General features: G+C 36.7%; 1 protein-coding gene across 1 annotated transcript; it reads right to left on the reverse strand.

The window, feature by feature from the left end:
- Positions 1-18,024: 18,024 nt before the first annotated feature.
- Positions 18,025-26,612, reverse strand: LOC131542815 (NLR family CARD domain-containing protein 3). The gene is given in 6 exon segments (XM_058779830.1): positions 18,025-18,975; positions 19,072-19,118; positions 21,463-21,636; positions 21,708-21,881; positions 22,839-24,887; positions 25,091-26,612. Coding segments are annotated over 6 exon segments (3,108 nt in total). The 5' UTR covers positions 25,225-26,612; the 3' UTR covers positions 18,025-18,445.
- Positions 26,613-27,864: the final 1,252 nt, after the last annotated feature.

Genomic DNA, 27,864 nt, shown 5'->3' on the forward strand with positions numbered 1-27,864 from the left:
CCAACTAAAGCAGACACTGATCTCTAACATGGTTACTTCAATTGAAACAATAAATCAACATCTAAACCTTAGTTAATTCTCAATAAGATCTTCTGTAGATGTCTGACTGAAATAAGTTCAGAGCACTCATAATTGTTAGTTTTAAAAACTTAAATGTTTTAAAGGGGTGGTTTACTGCGTTTTTTCTTTGCTTGATTGCGTTTATGGGGTGCAATATAACATGTCTTCGTGTTTCGTTTGTTAAAAAACGCCTTATTTGTTATATATTTCACCTTTATTGTAAGCCGCTTTCTCCTCTGTCATTTGAACGACCGGTTGACTTCCTGATTCTATGAAACCACTCCCTCAGAAACAGGCGATGGGCTCAGATTGGTTAGTTGGGCCGGTGTGTTGTGATTGGCTAAACTGCGTACTGCACATTGTCTGGAAACTTCACGCCCATTACCTTCACGGGCCACAGTTGCATGTGCTGCGGTCAAATGTAAATAATGGTGTCAATATTGCAGTATCAGTTTGAGCCAGAATCAGACCCAGAAAGCGGTAATGAAGAGAGTCAAGCAGAACTTCCGCAAGCACGGCTCTTACAAAACGTTTCTGAATGGAAGTTTGCTGTTGTGATTACATTAAATTTTTTGAAGTTTGTACACGTTTGTCTTATACACACAAAATAGCATCGAACTAACTGGCTACTAACCAAACAGCGTTGGCTTGTGTTTACAGTCTTGATCAAATCGAAAAATTACGTCATAAAGTATATATGGAAAATACATTTACAAAATTAGTACATAATTACAAATTCGGGTCCAAAATGTTTGTACGCGTTTGTCATAGACACACGAAATAGCATTTAATTAACTGGCTACTAAAGCCAGCGTTGGCATTTGTTTACGTCCTTGATAAAACTAACACATTACGTCTGAAATTATACATGCAAATACATTTAAAATGATTAAATCTTACTTACAGGTTGTGGCCCAACAACTGCTGCCTCTGGTTTTAAAGTTGGAACTGCTCCATGTTTTAGTAATAGTTTCTGTGTGAATCCGGCATTGAACTCGTGTAGATTCTGGAAGCTGTCTTCCATAAAATGCGCAGCACAGAGAGCTAAATTAGGATTGTAATTGTCAGGAACATAATCAAACATAAATTTTAACCATTGTTGACGAACTACAGCGTCCGTAGGAAGCCCGAACACAGAAGACCTGACAGCTGGGTGAAAATAACACCGTTTCGACGGCATGGCTACAACTCTCCACTATAACTCTTCCTCTTCGACACAGCCGCAGAACATGGCCTTGCCCCCTTTTTTGCATGTTCCGGAGGGAGGGGTTGATGCAAATTTATGGGTTTTTTACGTATGCAACCCGGGAAGTATCTCGTTGTAGTCCCATATGAGTCGTTTTTGTAGGCATTAAACTTCCTGATTTTTAAAAGACGATATCTCCGCTTACGCTGAACTTTCAGCGCAGCAACTTTGCAGATACTGTTCATGCACCAACAGCAACATTACACACTATTTAAAATGAAAAAAGTTAAATCGCAGTAAACCACCCCTTTAAGGCAATCGGTTTACTCAAACGGTTTGTTACCCTAACTTGTTGGGTTTTACAGTGATGAACTGTTGCCTACTAGCAATAGAGTTAATGTTACTCAATTTTTATAAGTAATTAGTTATGTAATTTAATGAAAAATATTAGGTAGACATTACCTAACTTCTTTTAGTTTGTCATAGCTGTAAAAATTAGGTACTCTTTACTCAATATATAGGATAGAATTTACTCAAACAAAGTGAGTGCAAATTGTTACCTCAATTTTATTGAGTAAATATAGTGAATCATTTTTTACAGTGAAATTTACAGTCACTCCTTCATAAGATAAGCTACTGTACATAAATCCATAACGTTTGAAAACCTTACAGCGCATGCAAACTAAATGGTGGAGGTTCATCAGTATATTCAGTGGAAGAGTAGCTTACATTAAACTAACTTTATATAATTAATGCAATTTCCTTAAAAAAAAAAAAAAAAAAAAAAGGAAAAGAATTCCAAGCACCATATAATTTATACATCAACACAATAGTGTACAAATCTAATTTATATATTGACACATCATCTACATTTCTAAGTTGTGTTTGTAGCTCTAATAAAAACAATCGTTAGTGCATGTTTCACCCTTATTTCAGTTTCCCGGATGTTCACTCAGATGGATGTTTTTTTTTTTTTTTTTTCTGAGAAGGTAAATGACCAGGAGGTGGCAACATTTTCAGAGCATCTGTTTGGCTGAATCATGCAATGAGTCTGTAAATATTCCTGTTTAGAGTTATGTGCTCTTTTGTGATCACTCACTCTCACACACACACACACACACACACACACACACACACACACACACACACACACACACACACACACACACACACACACAAGCACACACACACACACACACACACACACACACACACACACACACACAAGCACACACACACACACACACACAAGCACACACACACACACAAGCACACAGTCATCTTCGGACTCCTGTTTGCAGATGACCAAACTCTTTAAACACCAGATCAGACACACAGTTCATATGACACTCATCTTATTAACCTGGCATGATAAACATGGATTTCCACTTACAAATCATTAATAAACACATAAACGTGAACACAGAAGAGATATCAATGTTGGGTTATTTTGAGGTTTAGGTGAGTAATAATAAATAATAATAGGCAACATAATGCAAAAACAACTCGACTCATGCTGATCTCATCTTCCCTTTACAGTGTGTTCATTAGTAGATGTCACATCTATGTTCTTTTAACCCTGACATAGTCATACACATAGCCTGACATAGTGTGTTCAAACATATTGGTTTAAAATCATATTTAAGGTCATCAACAATTGATACTAATTTACTTTATTTGTAGTGGTTTTCTACTTCCATGCAGTTTGTTGCATCATAAAATTAATTAAAAAAACACTGCAGTATAAGAGCATCACATCTGGTTTTGCTGTGCATATCTGTGTTTACAGTTTTTCTCGATTGCTAACACACAATTCATGAAACAATTTATAATTTTCTCACAACTATAAACACAATCTCTAAACTATACACCAACTTGCACAAACCTCAAACTTCCAGTTCAAAACCAAATATTCTAATCAAAAACATATTATCTTAAGTCAAAATCAAACTTTGGCCTCAGATGATGCACAAACCTACCAAATATACAGACTGCTCCACTGCCTAGAAAACACCAGTGAGATCAATTCAAAACACTGTTACCAAAACCTCCTTTTGGGAAATAGGAATCCTTTTGATAGTCAATGTTTATTACAATAAACAACATAAATAGAGCGGTGCAGATACAGTAAAATTCTGCAATAAACTTTAAGAAAAGTTTACTTTCATTACACTACTGTAAAGAGATCTTACAGTAGATGAAAAGCACTACAAGAGAAAAATTCAAAAGACCAAACAACTGAATATACCGTAAATACACATTGGAATATACTGTCAGTTGTTTTACAGAAAGAAATAAAAAAATAATGGATAAACGAATAAATAAATAAATTCATTCAGCATCCTCTGCCAAACTGCATTCCAGTATTGGCAGTATCCTTATTTTTTATAGCAGTTTCTTATTCTTCTGAGAAAAGACTTCTCTGCCTCCCCTGGACAGTCGTCTCTCAGTTCTGCACAAATACAGTAAATGTAAGGACTACTTGGCTACAAATCAATTCAACAGTAATGTGTTTGAGGGTGTGTGCTACAGTATTTACTGTATACAGAATAATGAAAGTTCTCTCATCTGAAGTACTGCTGCTATGTACTGTAATTATATTGTATGTGTCAGTAGTATTGAAACTCTATTGGATTCATTTTCCAAAACACATAATCACTTGTGCTCTTGTTCATATCATTCTGAGATTCTGACCTGTGTGTCATCAGTTTTTCTACTGAATGTTCACACATGGATAAATGTGTGCTGTTTGAGATCATTTTTTGATGCTTGAGTTAATTATATTGTGTGTTTGTGTTTTCTGAATGAGCACATGGTTAAACCTGTGCAAAATTATGGTGTTTTTGTGTAGAGTTTTGCAGAAAACACAGCAAATTGGAACGTGTGTGAAAACAAGTGAAATGTGTTAAAAGTTTTGAGAAACGTGTCTTTGTTTTGAGAACTGTATGTATGGTTTGGAAAACTGTGCCAAATGAATCAGTTATAGTGTGTTAGCAATCCAGAAAAACTGTAATTGTAATGTCTGTTGTAAGTTTTTCTTTTTTTCTTTTCTTTTCTTTTCTCTGTTTTCAATGAAACAACTAAACTTCTGTTAATTCTCAAATTATTTTTATAGACATATGACAGAAATAAAGTCAAATTGTAATGTGTGAAGCTGGTAATGCTGTTTGTGGAGTTGTTTAATCAGATCTTGAGAGATTTAATGATGTCTTGTATTTCAGTTGAGTTCATCTAAGGCTGTGGCTGAAGTCAGATGTAGTTCTTGTTTCTCTTTCATTCAGTGATTCTGCTTGTTAACAGCAGGTGTTATCTATAAGGAGAGTAAATATTTAACTGAACTGTATTATTTTGCACAAGAGAGATCTATTAGTTTAATTTAGTTTTGTGGGTCACCATTGTGGTGGAGAGTAGAGCCTGTGCTTCAGTCAATGATGAGCCACAAACACTGATGTTCTGCTGCTTTATTTAAAGACAGTAACTGTAGAGTTGCTGATAAAGTGATGATCTCTTTGTTAAGTGCTTTACCACATGCATGTGTGCTATCGCTGATGATAAACTGCAATGATTTGAGTTAAAGTCATGTTTTTAGTAACTTTACTATTACAAATTAAGTGTTTGCAGTTTTATATTAAGAAATGTTCCTTCTTAGTAGAATCAAATGAAATAAGTTTACCAAATGTTTACACACCATCATAACAATTGTACAGCATGCAAGAGTTTGCTGTATTTTTACAGTACAATTGTAATTATTGATTTACAGTACTCTTGTAAATTTAAAGTCTTACTGGCAACCAAAATTGCCAGTAACTTACTGTAAATTTTATAGCAATTTTTTACAGTGTGTTTTTGTAGGCATTAACCCTTTAACGTGCATTGTAACCGCACAGTTGACCTTTTTTTGCGATCAAATTACTGTAATTAAAACTCGCCAAACCCCATTTTTGGCTGTTTGTCCTTATACCCCTCATTGAATAGAGTGTGTTATTGCAATTATATCCTCTGGGTGGCACTGCAGAAAAAATATATTGTTGCCGAAAAGCCGCAACAAAACCGAGAATGTATTGATGTGACGCCTCCCTCCTAACACTAGCTGCAAATGACGTTAAAAGTTGAGATTTAAAAAAAAAAAGAATCGGATTTCATGTTCTAGACCTCCTAACAGTATATTTTGTTACAGTAAATGGCAGAAACGTGGTGATAAAATGTCTCTCTGTTTTTACTTTAGAAAAAGTGCTCAACCGCTCGGTTGAGTTGCCCAGTCAGGGTAAAATTAACTGAACGCTAGCTATACTCAGCAACATGATCATAACTCGGTATAGCACTGCACAAGATCATAGATGAAGTTGTTCCTTTGTTTGAACAAAAACCAATGCTTTGTTACATAGAACAAATTATTAAAATGATATGGTGTGATATTATATTTCTGTAATATTGACAATACACACATCTATATATATTGACTATATGCCTTTTACCTTACATTTTATCCAGACTGTCATTAATCTATTATTTATTATTTTTATTATTTGTAATGCAATTTAATAATTATTCTATGTTTATTGTTTTTATTTTCATTATTTTGTTTTGATATGTTTATTTATTTACTTTAAATTATTAGATTTCTATTACATTTAATGTTGATTTTTTTTTTTTTACAGTGGATTGTTGTGTTATAATAAGAACAGGGTTTTTTTATATATATATATAATCATGAGTAAATCATGGGTATTGTTAACATATTCTACTGTTAACAATACCCATGTTGTAATGTTTTAATACATTTACAAATGAATAAAAAGCAAGTCAAAGATGTTGCAAATAAATATTTATTAAAACTGTCAGAAAGACATTAAGGCTTTTACTGGTAAAAATGAAAAAATGTCAGTCTTTCAACAGTTAAAATCTTATAAAAAAAGAAATAAATAAATAACCTAGCATCACAAAATAACTGCAAATACCTGATAAAAAAAAGGCAGCGGCTATTTGCACTAAGTGTAAATAGTATATTTTCTTACCGATAGATACTACAGTATTTACACTAAGTGCAAATAGCTATGGATTCTATTTAATCTGTGTTAAAATAGCAAGATTTTCTGCTGTTTATATACTACTTATTGCAAATAGTGGCAATTATCTGCACCTCAGTATTGTAGTACATTGTAAAACTGTATAAGTGTAAATTATAGTTTTAATTAAAATTATTAAATGGATGCCACCTTATTGGGACAATAAAGCCCTCCCTACACCTACCCTAACCCTACCTGATACTTTATTTTCAACTTTTTGATTATTTCCTTCATTTTTATTGAAAATAAATGCCTTTCCGATACGTTATGAGATTTGAAAAGGGAGAAAAAAAGTTTGGCAAAATACAGTTTCAAACTCTGGTCGATCACATCAAGAAGCATGTGCCTTACCATCTACGCCACTGAAAGTGATGTGGAAAAGCGTCTTTTTTCAGTCTTGACTATCCCAATCACACGTTGGTGGGCAGAGTTAGTGTAAATAGCCTTTGCCAACAAGGCGGGCTATTTGCACTTAGTGTAAATAGAATATGGCTTATGCCTTTTACGGAGTGTCTGAGTAGAACATTAACTTTCTATAAAAATTAAGGTCAATCAACAGATTCTGTATAATTTTGGTTAAAAAATATAAAATAAAATAAAATGTAGGAATCAACATTATACCACAAATTATGTTGTTTGTTTATGTTAAGAATATTCCTGCAAAAGACAATTTAATAAATACATACTGAAAGTCCATCAACTTTCTGAGATGAGCACACACATGAGGGTTGTCCTCTTCTCTGAGACCTTTCCACTTGTTTTGCCTCTATGCATCCGTCTTGTATCGAGTGAGTGTTGTGATTCCAACAAAACATCTGCACATAAAAACAAGCAGAAGCTTTAGAATAAAGTTCAATATTGAATTAAACTAGCTCAATAAAATAAATGTAAAAATGCCACTTATATAATACAATCAGCATTTACCAGTACTTAAACTAAATAAGTAACCTTTTTCACAAATGAAATTACTCAAGTAAAACATGTTACCTTTGAAATAATTCAAGTGTGCAAAAGACGCCTGCTCCCGGGACGCCAGACTGAAGTTGTAATAAGACTGAAGATCCAGCCGCAAAGTTGAGGTATGAATTCACACACAGTAAAACCTCCAGTGTTAAATCAACACTCCCAGTGTATATATAATCCACACTCAGAGTGTTAAAAAAGTAACACTGAAGCAGTGTTAAAGTTAATGAGATAATTAGTTTAGTAATTGAGTGATGATTGAGCATTAATGAAGAACACCTGCTGTTAACAAACTGAATCACTGAAAGAAAGAGAAAAAAAGAGACAAGACGAGCAGAAATACAAGATCTACAACTGACTTCAGTCACAGCCTTAGATGAAATCAACACAAGAAAGAAGACATTAAATCTCTCACGATCTCAGCAGAGGATGATTAATAAACAACTCCACAAACATCATCACCAGCTTCACACGTTACTAACCAGACTGACTTTGGATGTTGATGTTTTAGTTTTGTTTGAATTACCATTATCGAGGTCAGTGTTTGCTTTAGTTGGGCTCTTGACCCTTGACTTAAAGCATCACAGTTACTTTGGCTGCCATAACAGCGTGTTTGCTTAGACATGTTAGTTATGGTGAAAAGAGAAAAAGCCAAGAGAAAATGTGATCAGTAGTTGGTTACGTTTATAAAGATGTAATCTGCGTATAGTGGCTTGAGTAACTGAATTAGTTTGGAGTATAGTCACTGATAGATTTATCAGTTAACTTTGTTATTGAGATTCTGTACATAACGACCTGAAAGTTTAATCTGAAAGATTTTTAAAACTTATTCTGCACTGAAAATGTACTTTTCTTCATCACACAGACTTCAAGAATCAGCATATGAATCTCAATAATGGTGACAATCAACATAAAGCTCCATTTTGCAGTGCATTCTGGGAGCACCAATCAAAACTAATCCATGGCTCCCAGCATGCAATGCGACATGAATAAATTATGCAGTTGTTTTAGTATTTTCTTTTATTCTTACCATTTCCTTTTGTTTTGCTATTTTGTTGTGACTTTTAGTAGCTTGTTTTGTAATGTTCACGGAGTATCTGTTTATCTGAATATGTTGATTGTCACCATTGTTGAGATTCATACGCTGAGTCTTGATGTCTGTATGATAATGCAGTTTTAACCTTTCAGTGCCGATTTACTTTCAAAAGTCTTTCAGATTAATCTTAAAACTGATGGATCAAGCTTTATATTTGATGTGAACAAAATAAATTTTAATCACTCAGAGACAATGCTCTGCATGAAACCAGTTATGTGCATCACTAAATGCTGGTGATTTCTTTATAGAAGTCAAACCAACGACACCTGATTGCCATAACTAACATGTCTAAACAAACACGCTGTTATGGCAGCCAAAGGAACTGTAATGTTTTAAGTCAAGGGTCAAGAGCCCAACTAAAGCAAACACTGACCTCGATAATGGTAATTCAAACAAAACTAAAACATCAACATCTAAAGTCAATCTGGTTAGTAACGTGTGAAGCAGGTGATACTGTTTGTGGAGTTGTTTAATCATCCTCTGCTGAGATCTTGAGAGATTTAATGTCTTCTTTTATCTTGTGTTGATTTCATCTAAGGCTGTGACTGAAGTCAGTTGTAGATTTTGTATTTCTGCTCGTTTCGTCTCTTTTTTTCAATGGTTCAGTTTGTTAACAGCAGGTGTTCTTCATTAATGCTCAATCATCACTCAATTACTAAACTAATTATCTCATTAACTTTAACACTGCTTCAGTGTTACTTTTTTAACACTATGAGTGTGGATTATATATACACTGGGAGTGTTGATTTAACACTGGAGGTTTTACTGTGCAACCATGTGACCCTCGAATAGGCCACTGGGTGCACCTGAAATGAATAAATATAAGCAATAATGTAACCTACAATACAGTATTTCAATATAAGATGTATTCTAAAATACAAATTTATCAAATGATTTACAGCAGAATTAATAAGAATTAATACATTACCTAATATAATCAGCTTCAGAGAGTCTTGAAGCATCAAACATTTCTCCACATCAGCTGCTATTCTTCGCACCTACAAGAAATAAAGAAAATTATCCTGTGATTTCTTTAAATTCATTTACATAAATGAGACCAAAATGAACACCCAAAAAGGCATATATTTTAAAATAAACAAATTCTTACATTTGATCAATAAATTCAATTATAATAATACATTGTAGAGCTGTACCACCAATCAAATTAAATGATTTATAATGCAAAATTACAACTGTGTTATGACATTAATGTTTTACATAAATTTGTGAAATTACAAATAAGAAACGTTGGAAAAATGCAATGATACTTTTTAAACGTGAAACTAAACCACCATTAGGTGGCAGCAAATAATTCAATGAGTGAGTCAACTGAGTCATTCATTGTACTGATTAGGGGATGTAACAGTATAAAAATTCTTATCGCGGTTATCGTGACCAAAATTATCACGGTTATCAGTATATCACGGTATTGTTAAAATGTGCAGGAGATGTTCAAAAAGTACCGACACATAAATCACTTTACTAAGTTTTATATTTAAAAATCAACAAACAAACAATAAAATTACTCTTTGTTTGCATAATCACTAAAACAATAACATTACCAATAATGTTCGGATTTTAAATGACAACTTGACTGACAACAGTTTAATAGCATGTTCAACTATCTAATGTAAATGTTCAAATAGCCTAAAGCTTTGAAAAAGTTTCATGAAAAGGTAAACCTCACATTTCAGCCTTTAAATAAAGAAAAGGGTTAAGTCAAAATGATAATACGGGCTATGCGCAACAGACTTCCGTATTCTGCTAACCAGGTCTCGTTGCTTCTGGTTCACGCGTTTTGCAATTGCCCGTTAAATATGAAGCTTTTTTACTCAAGATGCCTTCAAAGTAGACACTAAAGATAATCATAACCAATGTCCATCACATATGTGGATTGATATATAAAAGTTTAAAAATTTTTCAATAACATTTATATATAAAAGTCGAATAAAATGTCAACAATAAAAACAGCTAGCTGATTTAACTGATTACCTTAAAAGTCCATTGATATCGCCATTTTTTAATACTGCTATTAATACGTTCTCTGACAAGCAGAAGCGATGAGACCTGTTTTCCAGGTTTGGTTAGGTGACGTTGGACATATACCCAATTGATTAATAAATTATTACATGCATTTTATCTGCTGTGTTAGTGAGGCCAGCAGGGGGCGCTCACCCTGTGGTATGTGTGGGTCCTAATGCCCCAGTATAGTGATGGGGACAATATACTGTAAAAAGCACCATCCCTCAGATGAGATGGTCCTGACTCTCTGTGGTTGTTAAAAATCCTAGGTAGAAAGAAGAATAGAGGTGTGGAGACCAAATTTGCCCATTGGCCTCTGACCATCATGGGCTCCTAACCATCCCCATATCTGCTGATTGGCTTCATCACACTGTCTCTTCTCCACCTGTAGCTAGTGTGTGGTGGGCGTTCTGGATGCTGCACACTGGTGGTGGACGAGGAGATCCCCCTCACAATGTAAAAGCGCTTTGAGTGCCTAGAAAAGCACTATATCAGTGCAACAAATTATTATTATTATTACTCCTTTTTAATTTTACTTGGGTAAAAGTACAAACGTACTTGATTTTTGATTAAGTATTAAAAGTAAAAAGTACTGATTGATAAATGTTTATTTATTTAGCAATTTTATATACTTTATCCTCCTGCTAAAAACACGTTATACACTGATTACTACTGATAATTACTGATAAGTTGGGTGTGCAAACAAATGAAAATAACAAAATGTATTATATAGCATATAGAAATGAGGGAAAACAAAATGTGTTAGCATTTCAAGAAAAAAAAAAAAACCTTGTGAAAACATAATACTTTTACATCATTAGAAAGTGCTATGGCAGCAGGGTAGATGCATGGGCATTAATTAGCATTATTTTAACATTATGTTTAGTTTTAAATAAAACCTACCCCATTCAGATGGTAATACACAAATATGGATACTGTCATGGTGCCCAGCTGGTGTGCCCTCTTCAGCCACTAGAGGGCACTCTTCTCCATTCATGTTCATTCTGTTATGAACTCCATTTCCCAGACTACATTGCTCTGTCTCATGTGAGATGACTGGTTACAGCTGCTTCCATTTGTATCATTTGGGTCCTGCCTACACTGCAAAAAATGCTTTTCTTACTTAGATTTTTAGTCTTGTTTCCAGCCAAAATATCTAAAAATTCTTAAATCAAGAAGGATTTTCTAGACAAGTAAAAATTATTGTCTTGTTTTCAGAAAAAACATGTCAAAATTAAGTGAGTTTTTGCTTGAAACAAGCTAAATAATCTGCCAATGGGTTAAGAAAAATAATCTTGTTTTCTGTTTGACATAAGATTATTTTTCTTACCCCATTGGCAGATTATTTTGCTTGTTTCAAGCAAAAACTCACTTATCCAATTTGCGAATGGATCTTTCAGTGTGATTTGCGAACTGATTTTACAGGCTCATTGAAAAGAATCAGCTCATTCATGTCTCATAGTGCATGACAATTTCACCAGTTCAAAATAACAAGGAACGGCATGTTTTTATGAAATGCTGTGGAGTAAAAAGTACAATATTATGATTTGGAATGTCGTGAAGTAAAAGTAAAAGTTTCCCAAAATAAAAATACTCCACGGTATCTTGAAAAGATACTTGAAAATTGTACTTGAGTACAGTAATGGAGTTAAAATACTTAGTTACTGTCCAACACTGCACAGTCTATATCGTGGCCCTGTGCATTATACGGCCTATTGTGGCCAGGCCCCGTTCCAGAACCAAATCACTAAGGGTGCTTCTGAAAATTGTGAGGGTGCTCACAAATAATATGTATGAAAATAGTACCACCAAATAGGGCTTAATTTCAACGATGTGCGATCTAACATAATAGAGTATGTTCATCACTTTGCAAAAACCAAACAAAAAAAAAAACTTTTTACTGCGTGATAGCAAGATACGTATGATTTATTTTTTTCATTTATATACCATATAGTTTAGCAATATCATACGAAGAGTGCTGGTATTTCCCCAAATATTAGCAGGACTGCAAATGTAATGATGATTTTATAATGCATTTGAATAAACAAGAAGTTAATATTAACTCTAATATTATTAAGTAACTTACAGGATCAATAGGCTACTGCCTTTTTTGTTCTATTTCACCAACGAAAATAGTTCCAAACAAAGCCACAGCAGAACTGCTTTGCCTCTCTTGGGTAAAGTTGGTTTTATATTCGCACATTCTGTCACTTCTGCAAACTAACCACACAGTATGAAGAATATCCAAAGATTTGGGAGTCAGCTTTCAAAGTATCAGCACAATAAACTCAGTAAAATATTGTCTAATTAATGTTATTAACAAAATTCCAGAAAATAGAAACTATCAAAATCACACATCACTGCACCAAACATGGCATTAATCACTGGGAAGTTTATTCTATTTATATGTATCACCAGGAACCTGAGATTCTGAAACAGCATTTCATAAATATCATACAGGGTGCAAACTCAAAAAACAAATTTAGTCATTTTGGTGTTATAACTTTTATAACAGTTGTCATAATTACCATGCTAAAATATGCAGGAGAGTCAAAAGCTTGCTTGTTTTTTTATAGCAGGGAACTTAAATGGAGGAGACATTAAAATGTGTACAGTTTTTTGGAGAAGTTGAGAAAAATGAGCAGAGTGTAGAAAGATTGTAAAGTATGACTGTCAATTGGACCATGGACCAGGGGACACGGCACCTAAACTGGAGAAAAATACAGATTAAATAAAGGTTAGTCAAAGTATCTAATTTATCTAGGAGCGGTGGAGAATCAGGTATGATTTTAAATGAACTAGTCATTCTCAAAGAAATAGTATAATGTTACTTACTACACACATACAAAATATTGATGGCACTTAAATTTAAAATCATAGAACAATTAGCATTTGTTCATACTGTATGCCAACAACAAAAAAACTTTCTTACCCTCATTCAGAACAGCTGTAGTCTCCTAGATGCAGTGCTGAATCTTCTCAGTAGTTTCTCCTTCCATTCTCCAGTGAACTTGCATGTGAGGTCCCGCTCTACTGCAAGCTGAATCAGACTTGCTTTTCTTTTGTGAAGCATACTCCTCCTGTGATCACTGAACACATTCTTTAGTGTTGAAAATTAACTCTCACATGTAGCAGTTGATGCTCCAAATGTTAATCCAAGCTTCAGTGTTTACAACACAGTAGGCATGGCTGATAAAGCTTCATTGTATCTTTGCAAAATGCCAGCAGTTGTACAATTTTCATCTGATTTTGCAATTTCATCTTTCAAAAACTGCTGTGCCATAGAAAATTTGGCTTCCTTAAACTCCATCCCTGTTAAGTCCAACAACGGTTTCACTTTGTCTCCAACCAGAAAACTGTCACTCCTCAGATGTAAAGTACTCAGGGCCTGTATACTCTTGCCGTTTCTCTCACTAAATCTGGTGGACATTTCTCTGACTACTGCATCCAGGATACTAAAATATAGTCTTTTACATTCTGTCGTTTCTCCTTCCATTCTGTTTTGACCAAATGTTGTAGCCACCACGTAGTCCTTCCATTGTGCACTCACTTCTCTTCGTCATTTCTGTGAAGGGACTGTGGAGGGTTCAGCGTCATCTCTCTGTTTGGTAAATACCTCCCAAAGTATGTCAAACTGACTCTCACATCTCAGTTCCTCCACACACTTGAGTGCACTCTGGACCACACTGACACCAGTGTATAGGCTGGTGGTGTGTGCTTGGAGAAGAGTGTTGGGGGGATCCAGCAAACTCAACACTTTATGTGTTATACAAGCTATAGTATAGTAGCTATAGTAGTCATGATGACAGTGACTGTCGCCAGGTGTCCAGTCCAATGCTGTTCTAGCAACCGCTTCAATTTCTGTCCAGTGTATAGTGCAGCCACTGTAGGTTTTCTGAAGTACTTGTAAAGAGAGCTGCATACATCGAAAAAGTTTGCCAGTGCATTTTCAGAAGACATGGCATACGCTATAACCAGGTGGAGCTGATGGTTGAAACAGTGGACATATGGCACTTCTCTCTATAATTCCTCTTGCAAGACTTTCTGTACCCCGCCTTGTGTTCCTGACATTTACATTTACATTTACATTTAGTCATTTAGCAGACGCTTTTATCCAAAGCGACTTACAATTGGGGAATACATCGAGCGATTAATCTTGAAGAGGCAATCAGACATACGAAGTGCTTGCAACACCAAGTCTCAGACATTGTTCAAATAAATACAAACTACCAAAGGAAGGAATAAGTAAAGATAATTTTTTTTTTTTTTTTTTTTTTAAGTTTAGGATGAAGTCAAGTGCTGTCGAAAGAGATGAGTTTTCAGTTGTTGCTTGAAGATTGACAGGGATCCAGCATTCCGGATAGAGGTGGGAAGATCGTTCCACCAGCCAGGAATGGTGAATGAGAATGATCTAGAGAGTGATTTTGCGCCTCTGTGATGGTATCACGAGGCGCCGCTCACTAGCAGATCTCAGATTTCTGGAGGGATGTAGTTTGTTAATAGGGAGTGCAAGTAAACGGGTGCTGAGCCAGTGGTTGTTCTATATGCAAGCATCAGTGTCTTGAACTTGATGCGAGCCGTGATTGGTAGCCAGTGCAGGGAGATAAAGAGAGGTGTAACATGGGCTCTTTTGGGCTCGTTGAAGACCAGTCGTGCCGCTGCATTCTGAATCATTTGTAGAGGTTTGACTGTATTAGACGGAAGTCCAGCCAGAAGAGCATTGCAATAGTCCAGCCTAGAAATGACAAGGGCCTGGACAAGAAGTTGTGCAGCATGCTCTGTCAGAAAGGGCCTGATCTTTCTGATGTTATATAGTGCAAACCTGCAAGATCGAGCAGTTTTGTAATGTGGTCTTTGAAGGTCAGCTGATCATCAAAGATTACACCAAGATTTCTGACCGAAGTTGATGGGGTTATTGTTGATGAACCTAACTGGATCGTGAAGTCATGCTGTAGAGTCGGAGTGGCAGGGAGGACAAGAAGCTCAGTCTTTGCCAGGTTGAGCTGCAGGTGATGTTCTTTCATCCATGCCGAGATGTCCGCCAGGCAACCTGAGATCCTTGCAGTTACCGTTGGATCATCTGGTTGAAAAGAGAGGTAGAGCTGTGTGTCATCAGCGTAGCAATGGTATGAGAATCCATGTGCCTGTATGATGGGACCCAGTGATGTAGTGTATGTGGAGAAGAGGAGGGTTCAAGAACTGATCCCTGAGGAACCCCAGTGACCAGTGTATGTGCTTTGGATACCTCACCTCCCAGGCCACCCTGAAAGACCTACCAGTGAGATAGGATTCAAACCAGCGAAGTGGAATGCCAGAGATGCCCAGTGATGAGAGGGTGGACAGGAGTATCTGATGATTGACAGTGTCAAAAGCGGCAGATAGGTCCAGCAGAATGAGGACTGATGATTTGGAATGGGCTTTTGCAATTCGCAGGGCTTCAGTGACCGAGAGAAGCGCAGTCTCAGTTGAATGGCCCCTCCTGAAACCTGACTGTTTAGCATCCAGTTTGTCGTTCTGTGAAAGAAACAGTGAGACTTGGTTGAAGACAACTCGTTCAAGTGTTTTCGCTATGAACGGAAGGAGAGAGACATGACATGACACTTGCGCCATCATAGCACTGGCTTAGAATTTTGTCAGAGCTCAATCCAATATCTTTAAGCTGTGATAAGATCAACTTGGTCAGAGACACAGCATCAAAGTGTTGAGTCATAGCCATTGAAATCTCTCTTTCAAGTCTCAAGTCTCTCTTTCTCACAGTTAGTTTTGTCCACATAACGCAGCACAATTGAAATGTTTTCACACCCAGTGGGGTCTTTGGTGCCATCCACTTTTAATGTGTACCACTCATTTGCAATATCTCTGACTATCGCATGTTTTCAATAATTTCATGTTTCAATAATTTAATTCTGTATATTTTTTGAGGTGTATGTGGCATTGGAAGGGATTGTTATGAAAATCTTTGCAAGCTTCTTATCTTTTTTAAGTGTGTAGTCCATCATAGCTAAAACCAATCCACACCCTTCCTCAACCCTTGCATCCATTGCATCTACAGATCCACGGAAAGGAAGCTGGTTCACAGCTATGAATTGTATTATGTCCACAATTGCTGATAGGTAGGCACGGTTCCTTTCAAGCTGTGCTGAATTAACAAGAGATGAAATCTCAGTGCCTTTCTTGACTCTAGCAAGCCTTTCCTTCCGCAGTACCATTGCTGACATATGTTCTTTGCTGGATTCATGCCTTTTTAGTTCCTTATTTTGAACAAGGGCATGGTGCCAATTGTTGTAGACAGTGGTTGTAAACGCATCATCAGTCCAAGCCAAACCATATTTACAACAAGCATAACAAAATGCAGCACAATGTTCTACAGAATATTCCAGCCACTCTCTATTTTTGAACCAACAGCTACTAAATGAACGGTTATTTCCACTGCCACTAAACGATCGACTTAGGTATTTTTCTTGGCACATCACCTGTAAGGGCTCTTCGACACCTAAATCACTTGGTGCCATTGGCCGCGGCACTTGCTTGGGGTTGTTAAAAATGGCGCGATTTGGCTCATACCCTAAAAGTGGCAATTTTAACAAGCTATAAAAATGATCTGTTGGGTATTTTGAGTAAAAACTTCATTTACACATTCTGGGGACATCAGAGATTTATTTACATCTTGCAAAAAGGGGCATAATAGGTCACCTTTAATGCTAATCTTTTTATTTTTTTATTTTAGGAAATCCAATCAAGAAAAGCCTCAACTGGTGGGTATCGATTTAAACTTCCTTTTAGGGGTAGGCTCTGCTCCTGCCTTCATCTTCATGCAGGACCAAGAGCGAATCTGCATCCCCAGGATTTGGACAAAGCATGGGGCCTACATCAAAGAACCTTTCCATACAACTAGACATGAATCATTGTATCTCACTACCATCTGTTAATTATTTATGGAATAAATACCATGTAAACGTTCACCTGCCCTCTGAGTCTGTCTTGTAGAACATATGTTTCTGCAATTATCCAAAAGGGTTTTTGTGGAGGGAACCAGGGTGAGGCAAACTTATGGGTTGGCCTACAAAAATGTATCATCACTGCAGTGTGTTCCAATTGACTATAACTTCACACTTACAGTCAATTGGAGAGCACTAACAGACAGACCTGACAACCAAATAAAGAAATGTTGTGCCTCACCACTGCACAAACAATGAAGTGGAAACAGAATTGCACTTTAACAACACGCCCCAATTATACACAAATTAAGGAAACATTTTCCCCACTTCACATTTCACCACAATGTCTGTAACCAGATGAAACAAAAGGACAAACTTTCATACTTGAAACTCCAGCAAGCTCAAATCTGGCTGCAAGGCATTTTAAGTCCTCACACAACAAAAGGGCCACCATTGGAACAGGACCACGACTGGAGAAGAACTGAAACATTGTGCAACATGTAGAAAACTGCAAACACATTTCAATAAAACATGAATCTTGAGCGATTTAGCAGATGTGAAATACTTAAAGGTGTGCAGTGTCTCCCTCTAAAAGCAAAGTTCTGAGTTTAAGTATTTAAAATATTTTAAAAAAGACCACATCCCTACTGAAAAATTTAGAAATGCCATGTACCTTTTTAGTAGTGAATTTTTTTTATTGATTTTCAACAAAATCTCAAAATAAAAATAAAACAAATCTCAAAATAAAATCTTTTTTATTTTATATATTAAGCAAACACGTAAAAGCATGTCATAGTGCAAAATAAGGCAGACTTAAACATACAAGTTATGTATAAGTGGTTATAGAAAGTCAACATAACTTCTTTAGTCTTTAGTAATGGTATGACAACTGCAAAGTCTCAAAACCCTTCACTAGTGACTTTCCTGAGCTGTGACCGGGATGTGTTTAGGGAAACCTGTTCAAAATCAATCATTATGCCAATTCCATGAGACATATCTTGAGGCACAGAAATGACATTTAATCATTTAACTGTGCAAGTTGTTTTAGGTCAAATTTTAAAAAAACTAAACAAAACAAAAAAAAAACTTTATGACAGCATGAAAGAGATACTGTTCATATTTTTCTCAAAGAGACTGAGGAATCATAAACCCTGAATCCAGCATAGAGGGGTTCAGTGAATGTGGCGTTGAATGTGTGTAAGTGTGTGAGTGTGTGTGTGTCAGAGATGCTGTAGAAAGACAGAGTTCCGGCCGGCCAATCCAGATATACTCCTACTCTGTTAGACGGGGGTGAAGGTGCAATTAAGTCAGTTCTATCATTATTGTGACAAACAGTGTAACTGTTATCAGAACAGAAGAGACTCCAGGATTTGTCATTCCATCCAAAAACACAGTCGCTCACTCCCTTCCTGCTGATTCCTTTATATGTCATGGCTATGCCAGTTACTCTCCCACTCCATTCAACCTCCCAATAACAGCGTCCACTCAAACTCTCTCCACACAGAACCTGGGGATACGTATCAAATCTCTCTGGATGATCAGGATACAACTGCTGTGCTTTCATATGCGTCACCTTCCTGTTCTCATCAGACAGCATGAGTTGAGTGTTTACAGTGTTTGGATCCAGTGTGAGATCACAGGCATCTGAACACAAGAAGACGAGACATAAACACATAAACAGATAGTTTTAGCGCCTGTGTGTGTGTGTGTGTGTGTGTGTGTAAGAGAGAAAAGGCCCACATTTTCTTAATCCTGGCGTGATTCTAAAATTGTCTCCATGATCCAAACTAGAAAGAGACAAATATAAACAACAAATTATAAATATTTGATTATTAACAGTGTGCTAGAATCAGCTGAAATATCAGTGAACACTTTAAAATCAATGAATAAGGATTTAGGCACTCAAAAAGTGAAATGAGTTTCAAACCGGTTCTTTGTCTTTCGACACCCAAAGCACCAGCTCCGAACCAGGAAAAGCGGTTCGTAAGTAGCATCAAAACTTTGTTTGGCTAGAAGGAAGAACCGCTTGCTTCAGGGGATGGGGGCGGGGTTACAGTGACCAACGAGACGAACAGACACTTTGGACCGCCATATCTGAAACAGCAGCTAAACACGAACACGTTGGATTCACTGTGTTTGGATGCAGATGTGGGTTCGCAAAGTCATGAACATCAATAGCAACTCAATGTCTGCCATTGTTGATTGCTTGTTTAGGCTTGTTCAGGATGGATCGGTGCTGCACAGACCGTTCGGTGCGAGGCATCGGGGTGCTGCGGGAGCGACTGGAAAGCAGGTGGCTCTTTATGCTTTTGGAATGCTCTCGCGATGCTTTGGTGTGTTGTATGCCAATTGATTGATCGATCTGTCTGCGTGGTGCCGATGCACCTCGAACAAGCCTGTTGTGTTTGGCGTTGCCGTGGCCACGCTAGTGAAACGAAAGATGAGATGTATTCAGTGACGTAAGACCTGGCTCTGTGGTGGCTCTCTAGCCTGTGAAAAAGCAAACCGGTTCTTAAAGGGCTCGCCAGTCGAACCAGCAATAGCACTGGCTCTGAACTAGCAACTGGTTCCTGCTGGTGGAAAGGGCTTTTCAGTATACTTGTAAGGAACTCAAGTAAACTCTAATAGCTGCAGAGGTCCAAAGACAGATCAGAAAAAAAAACAGAAACCATAAAACTAAACTTAAAAAATATGGTGTTCAAATAGATTTCAGATAGAGAAACTCTCAAAAGAGCTTATGCCTTCTACCCCGCTGAAAAATCCAGCATTGCTGGTCACCAGCATAAGGTACATTTTGCATGCTGGGACCAGTTTGGGATGCTGTGTGCTGGTGGACCAGCATTTTTTGTCTTTTGGGTGCTAGTATGATCCCAGCAAGATCACAACAAAACTTGTGTATGTGTTACATATCACATTTCTTTTGAAATTGGTTAGTGTTTGTATTTAAAGACCAAGACAATTTTCCAAATAAATTTTTATAAATTATTTAATGAAGAAAAACACATTGCTGGTTACATGTTTACACTGTAAAATCCCCAGTGATAAACAAACACTGCTCAGTTTTCATATGATCCTGATCTATAGAGAGTAAAAGTAACACTGAAGCAGTGTTGTAGTTAGTGAAATGAAAAAGATTCACTTTACAAGTGATGACTGATACTTGCATACAGACATTTGGCCTACTGACACTCAACCCTACACACTGAACCAGCATGACCAGCTCAATTTTGCTTGAGAACAGCTTGGATATGCTGGTCGACCAGCTAGACCAGCATTATACCAGCATTATACCAGCATAAACCAGCACAATGCCAGCATAAACCAGCCTAAACCAGCACTATACCAGAATTAACCAGCATGGACCAGCTTGGAATACATGCTGGTTTATACTGGATTTTTCAGAAGGGAAGGCTTTTATTTTGCTGTTGTTCTTCATTAGTCAGCTCTCTTTGTTGCAACCTAATGTATGCCCGAGGCAGTTGAACTACTTCAACTTGAACTACTAACTACTGTTTTAGGAAGACTTATTTCCAAAAAAAATAAATAAATGTTGCATAGTGAAGTCAAAATCCCACAGTAAATAAAATGTACTATTTCTTTTTACTGTTTAATACATCTTTTAATGTTGATTTACATTGTACAACTTCATAAACATATAAAAGTGTACCCCAGAGAATTGGTACTGTTTTAAAGAGAAAAGGTGGTAACCAAATATTGATTTGATTTAGTTTAATTAATGAACACATACTTGTGTCTTCACAGCAAGTGCCTAAAACTTGCACAGTATTGTATGTGTATACGTAGTAATTTGTTATGCAACTTAATTCACTCATCTGAGATTAAGGCCCGGTTTCACAGACAGGGCTTAGACTAAGCCAGGATTAGGCCATAGTTTAATTAGGACATTTAAGTATTTTTTATAAACATGCTTAGAAAAAAAAACAAAAAAACATTACTGGGGTGCATCTTGAGACAAAACAAAGGCACTGATATGTTTTATGATCAGTCAGTGCAACTTTATTTCAGTTGAAACATCTCAGATTACATTTTAGTCTAGGACTAGGCTTAAGCCTTGTCTGTGAAACTGGCGGTAACAGTATTAATGAACTTAAATAAAACTGTCCCACATACTTGAGTATCTGCAGTAAGCATTTTGGATCCTCCAGTATGTGTTTGAGCAGCTGGACTCCTGATGGTCCTGGGTGATTGTAGCTCAGATCCAGCTCTCTCAGGTGTGAAGGGCTTGAACTCAGAGATGAAGACAAATAACCACAGCCTTCCTCTGTCACCATGCAGCCAGACAACCTAAATAAACACATCAATAGTAAACAGAGGTTGAAATAAATCATGTATCATCATATGAATGACCGTCAAACCTCAGTTTTTCCAGCTGACAGTTTGGGCTCTTCAGTCCATCAGAGAGCAGCTTCACTCCTGAATCCTGCAGGTCATTGTTACTTAGATCCAGCTCTCTCAGGACAGAGTTTGAGGATTGTAGAGCAGATGACACAATTTCACAAACCAGACCAGTGAGATTACAACCAGCAAGACTGAAAGACAGCAGTACACAAGATAATTCAATTCTTAACCTTACTCTAGAACTGGTATTTCAATAACATTAGTTTCATTATTCTAATCGCTCATTTAGAAAAAAAAAAATTGCTAAATCATGATTAACCCTTTAAAACCTAAGGGTAAAATAGGTCATTTTCACACATTTTGTTCATTTGACTGTAAAATTCTAACAGAATGTGCTATTTTCAAGTGCAAGGTGTCATTTTTTTTCAGAAAACAAATGGCTTTCAAAAAAGTAGAGTTTTTGACCATTAATCTTGTGTTTTGAGTTTGTAAACAGAATTTAAATAGACAAAAATAAAAAATTTACAAAAAAAAATTTACATTATTTACAAAAAAAAAAGAGAAAAATCATGATCGAAATAATCCAACACTTCTTACTTCAAAATTCAACTATAATACATATATACAAGTATTTTTGAGACACTGGGTTGCACAGTTTTCATTCAGGAGGCTTTTTTGTTCATACACGCACACATTTACACATGCATGTACATGCATACGCCCATTCATTTACATGCACGGACTCATTATAGCGACGAACACACCACATGTGAAAAAGTCTCACTCAGCCTGCTCCCAAAGTCTCATCAAAAATCATCCTAATCGACTCTTATGCTGTTTACTCCTCCTTGACCATGTTTTTGTTCATTTTGTTTATTATTTTATGCAATAACAAACTCCGCGCTCCCTATCTCTCCATTCAAATTCTCCCTTCCCGCTCTCCCGGAAATCTGCAGTCATTTGTTGACGGAGCGCAAGAAATTACCGTAATAAGCCATATATTGCCGAAAAGCGCATGTTGTCTGCTATCAGGAGCAATTTGAATTATTTTGATAGTGCAAACGGTAGAAGAGTTATGGTAACATGAATACAGCTTGGTCTGATGTGTCGGCGCCGACACAGCCGGTTTAAAAGGGTTAAACACTCACAGAGCTTTTCTGCAGTTGATCACAGCTGGTATCAGTCTTCTTCTCCCCTCATCTGATGTATTGTATTTCTTGAGGTCCAGCTCATCCAGCACCTCCTCTGACATCTGAAGCATGTAGGCAATTGCTGAGCAATGAGAAGGAGAGAGTTTCTTCTCTGAGTGTTTGTCTGATTTAACAAACTCCTGAATCTCTCTGGACAGAGTCTGATCTTTCACTTCCAGCAGACAGAGGAACAGATTGATGGATCTTTCAGTGGAGAGTCCATGTCCATCTCTGATCTTCTCTTTAATGTACTGTGTGGTTCTCCTGATGCTCTCTGAGCTGTTCTCTGTGTGTGTCAGTAGATCCTGTCAGAGTCTCTGATTGGACTCCAGTGAGACGCCCAGCAGGAACCGCAGGAACAGATCCAGCCGTCCATTCTGACCCTCAAGGGCTTCATCTACTGCTCCTTTAAGCATATTATGCATTGGAACAATAACCTTAAGGGTCTTCATGGTGCTGTTTAAATAGCAGTAAAATACATGGAAAGCAGCAAGAAACTCCTGAACGCTCAGATGAATGAAGCTGTAGACTTTCCTCTGATGAATTACAGATTCCTCCTTAAAGATTTCAGTGCAAATCCCAGAATACACTGAGGCGTCAGTGACGTTTATGCCGCTCTCAATCAGGTCCTCCTCATAGAACATCATATTGCCCTTCATCAGCTGTTTGAAAGCCACTTCAGCAAGTTTCACAATGACTTCTCTGTTAGACTGCAGGAGTTTCTCTGGATCTCTCTCTTCATACTTCTGGTTTCTCATGTTGATCTGAATGAGCAGGAAGTGGATGTACATTTCAGTCAGAGTTTGAGGGATTTCTGCACTCAGATCTTCTTCCAGGAGCTTCTGAAGCACAGTGGATGAGATCCAGCAGAAGACGGGGATGTGGCACATGATGTGGAGGCTTCTTGCTCTTCTGATGTGTGAGATGATTCTGTTGGCTTGATGCTGGTCATTGATTCTGTTCCTGAAATATTCCTCCTTCTGAGGCTCATTGAATCCCTGAATTTCTGTCAGACGGTTGATGTATTTGAAGGGGATCTGATTGGCTGCTGCTGGTCTGGAGGTGATCCAGATGAGAGCAGAGGGAAGCAGCTCTCCTTTCATGAGCTTTGACATCAACACGCCCATTGATGAAGTCTCAGTCACATCACAGACTTTCTGATCATCTGAAAACATCAGTGTGATTCTGCTTTCATCCAGACCATCAAAGATGAACACTACTTTACACTCCTCATAAATCTTTGAGTCCAGATCTTGAAGTTCAGGATGAAAGTCCAGCAAAAGTCTGTGAAGACTGTACTGATGATCTCGGATCAAGTTTAGCTCTCGAAATGGAAGCACAAACATGAAATCTACATCCTGATTGGCTTTTCCCTCGGCCCAGTCCAGAATGAACTTCTGCACAGAGACGGTTTTTCCGATTCCAGCAATGCCTTTAGTAAGAACAGTCTTGACCTGGTCTTTCTCCTCACATCCTGGTTCAGCTGAGGCTTTAAAGATGTCATTGCAGTAGATTGGAGTGTCTTGTGAGAGTTGTGTTCTGGCTGTTTTCTCCATCTGTAAAACCTCATGTTCTTCATTCACTCCTTCACTCTCTCCCTCTATGATGTAGAGCTGTGTGTAGATCCTGTTCAGGAGGGTTTCATTCTCTTTGAGTTTGCTTCCCTCAAATAATAGCTCATACTTGTTCTTCAGGCTGGTTTTGTGTTGGTTTTTGACTCTTTGTAGTTCATCGTTCGCTGGTTTCTGCATATCTCCGGTCTCCTTCTGTAGGTTTGCAAAACCAGCAGAACTGGATCCTCTCATGATTGTTTGAAGAACAGGGCATGTTCTGGAACTCTTTCTGCACTGAGGACAGTCAAAGTCTTCTGATGGTCTACACTGATCCCAGCAGAAACTGATACACTGTCTGCAGAAACTGTGTTCACAGGTAGTAGAGACTGGATCTCTCAAAACCTGCTCACAAACTCCACATCTGGACTGATTCTGGATCAGATTGCTTCTCAAACTGTTGAGTCAAATCAGTTTTGAAGCACAAAAAAATAAACACAAATGCAGAGTACAAGAATTATTTGCACCAGATAATGTTGTTAGCACCGGCTTTGCATTGGTAATTGGCTACTTTGACTAATCAGTAAAAGGCAATCAGCCGTTCAGCCAATCTCGATTTATGTTCTTTGTGCGATATTAAGTATCTGTGTATTGTCTTACCTGGGGTCAGAGGTCATAGCTTCATTACTGATATTAGGAGGCATAACTATAGATGTATTACTTTTCATAGAGACAAAGCTGAGTTCCGGAGAGGCTGCATTGTCCCTCTTTTCCATTTTCTCATTCAGACTCATTTTAGAGGCAGTGTCCTTACACTCCAGCTCCTCACAGAGATTTAGATGTAGTGCTGTGCAAATAGGCCACTATTAAGCATTTATGGAACACATTTATGGAATTCACATTTTCCATCAAGAGCACAATAAACATAATATAATTGGTGCGTCGTGAAATCATTGATTTTTGTATTTTGTTTTGACTAATAACAGTAGCTCTAATTTATATGATTTTCATTAATACATTTAGAATTGATTATAAATGCTTTGACTAATAGCACAGGTTTCTGTGCTTATTTGAGATTAATTTCATCTACTATTAATTTTTTTTATTTATAAATATATTTACACACTGGATATCCAAATGAATGCAAGATCACTAGGCATTATACAAATACATGCATCACAGCATCAAAATCAACATTTTTTTTTTTTGTTTGTTTTTGTTTTTTGTGGTGTAGCTTTAAAGGCAATTTTGAACCATAATATTTTATAACTTATTTTATTTTTACATTTATTTCTTTAAACAATTACAAAAATACATATATATTTTTAATCTGAACACAACTTTAAAAACATCTGATTATAAAACTCCTTCAAACTCTTTGGACCAGATCATGTTAGTTGTGCACAAACACACACAAACAAACACACACACACACACACATCCCATAACAATCAAAAAAACTTGTTTACAGGACAACATCAATCAATCAATCAATCAATAAATGACTAAATAAATAAATAAATAAAATTAAAAATAATAACAAAAACAAAATAAAAACCTTTTCACACCTGTTCCTGAAAAGCAAAAGCATACGTAATCAAGTAAATAAGTGAACAAATGCAGTGTACATCAAATAGATTGCTGTGGTTAAATAAAATCATGTTCTTTGTATGACAAAGTCACACAAATGCTGCACCCACTACACTACAAAAATTCAAAACATGTCAGCACTGGCTGTGAGATGACGCAACTGATTTAAGTCCAACAAGGAAAGGAAAGGATGTGACGTGTGGCCAAGTATGGTGTCCCATACTCAAGGGTCTCACCTCAGTCGGGCTATTGAAGGTGGAAGAGAGAGCAGGTCATTCACTCCCTCCACCAACAATCCCTGCCGGCACCAAGACTCAAACCTGTGACCTTTGGGTTACAAGTCAGACTCTCTAACCTTTAGGCCACGACTGCTCCAAACACACCCATTTTACAATCCATTCAGTATAATCTGGTATGTTTTCCTGTAGGCTATAAGATTACTTTGCCACTGTAGCTTATTTTGTTGTTGCGAAACACATTCATAGGCACATTTTACAATAAAGGTACAATTTATAGACAGGTCGAACACATGTGAGCCAAGCAAATGGATTCCAACACAAAGGGCTTCAGGTGGAAATAAATTTATAGCTTTAAACTGTAACATGTAGCTTTAAACATGTACTTACCATGAAAAATATGCCACTGCTCATTGTTACTTTTTCAGCGTCTTTTCTTGCCAATGAAACCTGAAGTATCTTTCTGCTTTCATTTTCACAGTAGCTGTTCTACCTGTTCCACTTGCTTAACTAACTTGCTTATTAAAGAATTCAAGGAGGAGTTCATGAAGCATTTGAGTTCAATAAAAACAGATGTTTCAAATAAAAAAAGCATGCTATATTTTCCTTGTTTATTTGTTTTTAACCCAGCTTAAAGGAGAAGCAATGTGGTTGTGATCGAAGCAAAACCTATTGAATAAGTTTTATTAATGACATCCAAATATATCATTTAGCATTTAGCATTATTGCATGTGTTACTGGAAGCACCATTTACATCACAAATATGTAAAGGATAATGTACAGTCAGTCAGTTATTATCACAAAATAATGAAGCCCTTAAGGGTGATACATACAGTGGCAGAGAGAGCCTAGCGCACTGCAACTTCAGAAAACACATGCAAATAGAAAAAGCACCAACAAATCAAGAAAACTTCTTCATCAGTTTGACAGCACGTGTGCTGCAAATCCTCACAACACAAACAAATAAAGAAACGCACTGCAAATACTCACAATACAAACGTTTTTTTTTTTGGTTTTTGCATATTGATTACCATTTGTACAAAAAAACATGGTTAAACTGTGGTTAGTGCAGTAAACCCATGGTTAATTTGTGCATGATTAAACTATAGTAACAATTTTATTTATTTATTTATTTTTATATAACAAATACATTAATTAATTAATTAATTTGAATACCATAGGCTATGGTTATTTTTTGTAAGGGAAGTTGTAAAAGTAAGTTAGCCAGCTTACAACCTTTCACAGTTACAGCAATTGTGTATTTCGTCAGCTTATTTGGGCTAATAATATCCAAACAATAAATAAAAATAACAATTAAATTAAAAAAAATTAAAACTAAGGAATCGTATGACCATGATGTCAAAATAAATGAAAATCTCACCACTCAGAGCAAACATTGATAAGTTTCAGACATGTTCCTCACTTTAATTCATTTTGCTGTGGTCTGTGCTACTGCGTGTTTCTGTTTTTGTTTGTGTTGTGAGTATTTGCAGCACGTTTTTGCATTTGCAGCACCTTTCTTTATTTGTTTGTGTTGTGCGCATTTGCAGCGTGTTTTTGTATTTGGTTGTGTTGCGAGTAGCACATGTGCTGTCAAACTGATGAAGA

The sequence above is a fragment of the Onychostoma macrolepis genome, chromosome 01, assembly GCF_012432095.1.
Source record: "Onychostoma macrolepis isolate SWU-2019 chromosome 01, ASM1243209v1, whole genome shotgun sequence".
NCBI lineage: Eukaryota > Metazoa > Chordata > Actinopteri > Cypriniformes > Cyprinidae > Onychostoma > Onychostoma macrolepis.